The sequence below is a fragment of the Moesziomyces antarcticus genome (assembly GCF_000747765.1).
Source record: "Moesziomyces antarcticus DNA, scaffold: scaffold_v10134, strain JCM 10317, whole genome shotgun sequence".
NCBI classification, from domain to species: Eukaryota; Fungi; Basidiomycota; class Ustilaginomycetes; order Ustilaginales; family Ustilaginaceae; genus Moesziomyces; species Moesziomyces antarcticus.
The window spans coordinates 1-4,138 of record NW_014638876.1 but is presented as its reverse complement, the minus strand read 5'-3'; the positions used below and the strand labels follow the sequence as shown (position 1 = coordinate 4,138).

At 57.0% G+C, this 4,138-nt stretch overlaps 1 protein-coding gene across 1 annotated transcript; it reads left to right on the top strand.

Annotated features, from left to right (window-relative positions):
• Positions 1–1,456: 1,456 nt before the first annotated feature.
• On the top strand, positions 1,457–2,291 carry PAN0_134d6789 (uncharacterized protein; the record flags this gene model as incomplete). Its single annotated transcript, XM_014797788.1, has 2 exons — positions 1,457–1,777; positions 1,986–2,291. 2 exons carry the CDS (start codon positions 1,457–1,459, stop codon positions 2,289–2,291), a joined length of 627 nt encoding a protein of 208 aa, XP_014653274.1.
• Positions 2,292–4,138: the final 1,847 nt, after the last annotated feature.

Sequence of the window (4,138 nt, the reverse complement as noted above, 5' to 3'; positions counted from 1 at the left end):
TAGATGAGACGACCAGAACCAATCTCTGCATCTTGAAGCCGCCTAAGGCGAGGCATGCTTCACCTGCACCAACACCATATCGCAGCATGCTTTCCACGAAGACGTGCCAGGGCATCCGACCAGCACTGAGCACTGTGGCACGGACGGGGCCGTCGCTGATGCTGAGTCTTCGACTGCGAGATACCAATTGATGAGGCTGAAGATACGCTTTTGAACTCATTGTCGGGGCTTGCTTGACAGGATGTACGGTAGGTGGTAAGGTGGATACCCACAAATGATTTTGAAGAAACATTCGACACTGTATTTGGATGCCTGCAGCTTCCCGAGAATACGTGACAGCGCACGGTTCAATTTAGAAATTCGCTTTTTTGCGAGAATAAATCAATATGCAATTTCCGCTCAGGCATAGTTTTCGAAACAGTTGCCTTCCACGAACCGCTCAAGACCCGGTGCAGATGCTTTGACAGCCGGCCGGCTTCAATGTTCTCGCATCGGCTCGACAGTAAATTCGAACCATGCGCTAGGGTAGGGTTTTCTTCGAAAAACCCGTCGGTCGAATATTATGAAGTGAGGTCACGGAGCCGGCTCATTTTTGGCTGGCGGAACAAGACCGTCGCCGTTGGGAGCGGACCGCGCTCGGATTTAGACCGGCACCACCGCCGCCGATCGTCGACCCTCGCAAGCGCCCTCATTCGCGCAGCCTTCTCCGTCCTTCTCGTGCATCGCCATGTACCTCGTCAGCGCCTCCATTCGGCCCGCACCCGGCCAGTTCGACCGCATTCAGCGATTGCAGCCCTGACCCTCCCTTTTCACCAGTCCCAGACGCTCTTGCGACGCCGACGAACTCCCTTTCGGCAGCCCTGTCAGAGCGGTCCGGCTGAGGGCTGAGGGTGATGCGATGCCAAGGTCAACGTTGATCATCACGATATTGCCCCTTCACGCAGGACGAAGCTGCTGTCAACAATGAGCCAGTCGTGCAACAGTCCCCCTCCTCGCCTACAAGCCCCGTAACACCTCGCCCGCCAGTTTCTCTCCGCCTTGGCCTCCTCTCCCGGACCCGAGCACGCGATCAGCCCACTCATAGCGGGCTCACGCGACGCTCGCCGAAACGATTGCCTTCGAAAGCGGCTCCAGCGCATCCACTGACGCTGCTTCCAGCCGATCCACACAACGCTCTCACAACCTACGAAGCGTTTCGGACCAAGATCTTCTCGCAGAAGCTCCGAAATCGTCGGACAGGAATCACTGGGCTTGACCTTGGCACCTCATTCCCATATCTCTCTCGCTCCTCTGTGCACGACCGCTCTGCCGTCGCTTGACCGCAATCGTGACCCACATCAACCAGTGTCGTCCAAGCACATCTCCATCGCTCCGCCAAGGTGCGCTTCAGCTGCAGCAACCAGTTGAATATGGCCTACCCGGATATTAATTGGCGCGCTAGGGCGGTCGACTTCAGATGCAGAGAGTACTGGGCGACGCAGGACTCTTTGTCACGAGCCTCGCCATCGACAGCAAGCGGATCGTCGTCGGCACGGTCAAACCCAAGATAAATGTCTTCAGCGCAGTAACGGGGCTGTACGCCCGTCCCCTGCTCGGCCACCACGCCGGCGTGTGGTGCCTCACCCTCATCAGCCGTTCGGGCAAAGGCGCCGAGCGCGCCGCCGTCGACCACATCCTCCCAACAGACTATGACAAGGACAAGATGGCCGCCACCAGTTCCGAGGACGGCAGCGGCGGCAAGCCGCACCAAGCGGCTGCCAATGTTGCCTTGCTCCGCGTTCATCACGATCCACGCTCCAATCCCGCCAAAGCGCTCCTCCACCCGACTCATTCATCGAGCTGTCCGATGCACCAGACTCCTTTGGAGGTCGCGTCCCGCCATCCACGGTATCAAGCACGCCGGCCTCGGGGAAAATTCATCAGACCTATGGCTGTACCAAGGTTCCCAATGGCTCCACAAACCCCGTTTTGTCCTAACACGACAGCAGGGTGCGAGACGAGTCGTGGCTTTGACCATAGCAGGTCATCCCAGCGATTCTCCTGCTGCATCGTCTGTCCAGCGAAATTTGCAACGCGACGCCTTCGCGTCCGGTGCAGGCAACTCTGACGCTGACATCTGCATCGTCTCTTACGCCCTTCCTTCGTCTGCCGAGAGCTACGCTCCTCCACCCGGGCTCGACCCGATCGCGAAAACACCCAGGCTGTCGCAGACGCTGAAGGCGGCGCCGAGATGCAGTCATGGCCGACGGCACTTATTACCGACGAGCTGGCCGAGCCGGCAGTCTACTTAGACCACCAAGGCGCAGCTTGCGTGCAATGCGCCGGGCATAGACAAGCGGTGCGGCAGCGTGCGCGGTTTGGCAACAAAGACGCGATTGTCGTGAGCGGTGGCTGCAACCGCAACGTGCGTGTTTGCGACATGCGTCGGGCAAGTGCAAGCACGTGCTGCTCGGCCATACCTTGACGGTGCGTTGCCTCGAGGTGCTTCATGGCAAGCAGATCGCCGTGTCGGTCTCGCGAGACTCTATACTGCGCGTGTGGAACGTCGAGAAGCGCAAGATGGTGCATCTGTCTGTCGTTCACCATCATGGAGCGCGGTCCATCGACGTGGCGGGCAATCATGTGGCATCCGGCAGGCACGACTGCACGTGTCGCACCTGGAAAGTTGAAACGAATACCTGCGCTAGCACACGCTGTGCGGACACCCCTCTTCATCTACGCGGTTTCGTTTGACGGCAAGCGACTCAACGGTGCGCATGTGGTCGGCGAGCACGGGCGGCTACCTTGCGCTCTTCTATGACCACACGTCGCTGGTGGTACAGCTGCAGCTGTTCGACGACACGCTCGTCACCGGCGACTTGGACGGCCGCGTGATTGTATTTAATAATAACACATACTAATAACACATTTGAGGGTATGCAACGGCTGTGTGCACATGACAAGTCGGTGACGAGCCGGCCAACTTGACGAGCGCCACGTTGTCATGTTGAAGGTGAGCTTCCGCGACAACAAGAAGGTCTTGCTCTGCGAATGCGGCAAACAGACATGTATGGAGATCATCCATCTCCGCCCAGCAACCGAAGAGATGGGAAGTGGGCGCCGTGCGTATCATTCTGTTCTTGTATGGGTCTCTGCTCGGGAGACGTTTTCGTTTGGGTTCCTTTGTCACTTTGCATGTGTTCCAGCAGGATCCGTTTCACTCTCCCAAGTCTTTTCTCGCTTTCAATGTGGGTGTTGCGCAAGATCGCAATGGTGCGAGATTTTTTCGTGTCTTACATCAGGTCGCTTATGTAGCTTGAACAGGAATCGCAGCGATTTGACGGCAAAAAAGGAAGCGACGAGGTTGCGACTCCGGCTCGTGCGAGCAGAGGATCATTGCAACCCTCGTGATCGTGGAACTGATCGCCCTTCATGGCGGGAGCCTCTATGTCCTTGCCCTCGTCTTGATCCTCCTGATCGTCCTTTTTTGCATGCTCTTTCAAAATTTGACAATGATCTTTGGGTGGATGACGTCCTGGATATTCGAGTGCTCAAAGTGTGATCTCCGGAAGACGTCGAGATAGAGGAGCCACTTTGCAGGTTCTGTAGTGTCGGCTTCCATTGCGGTGATGCTTGCGTAAATCCAATCCTGATTGGATCCTCAGCAGCCCCACAATCTTGCGGATGTGATACGGCATGAAACTCTTCCCGCGCAGCTTGTCGCTCAATGAGGTCAGTCGCCAATCACCTTCGCTGGCGAAATGATGACTATCTTCGGGGATCTTTACCACGACCATTTGCACGCGAGATTCTTTGTCCACCGCGTGGTCGTGCAAACTTGGACCGATCGACAGACTGGGAAAAATCACGCGAACTCGATCCAGGCCCGACTTGGACAATGGATTCTTCTTCTTGGTGACTACATTGATCCTCGATTTCATTGGTGCTCCAGAACGGATGCGTGATCGCTTCGTCCAGCGAAAGTGAGGCTGCGTCTGGAATCGGCATGATCTGGACTGGCTCCGCGTCGGGCCGACGCTTGAGCATCTCGTGCATAGTCTCTCGCGGGTTTGTCGGGCTACAGCCGCACCTCGAGCACATGCGATGGCCCATGATCGAGTCGCATCTCTCCTTGCATCGAGCACGTTTGCATGTGCGC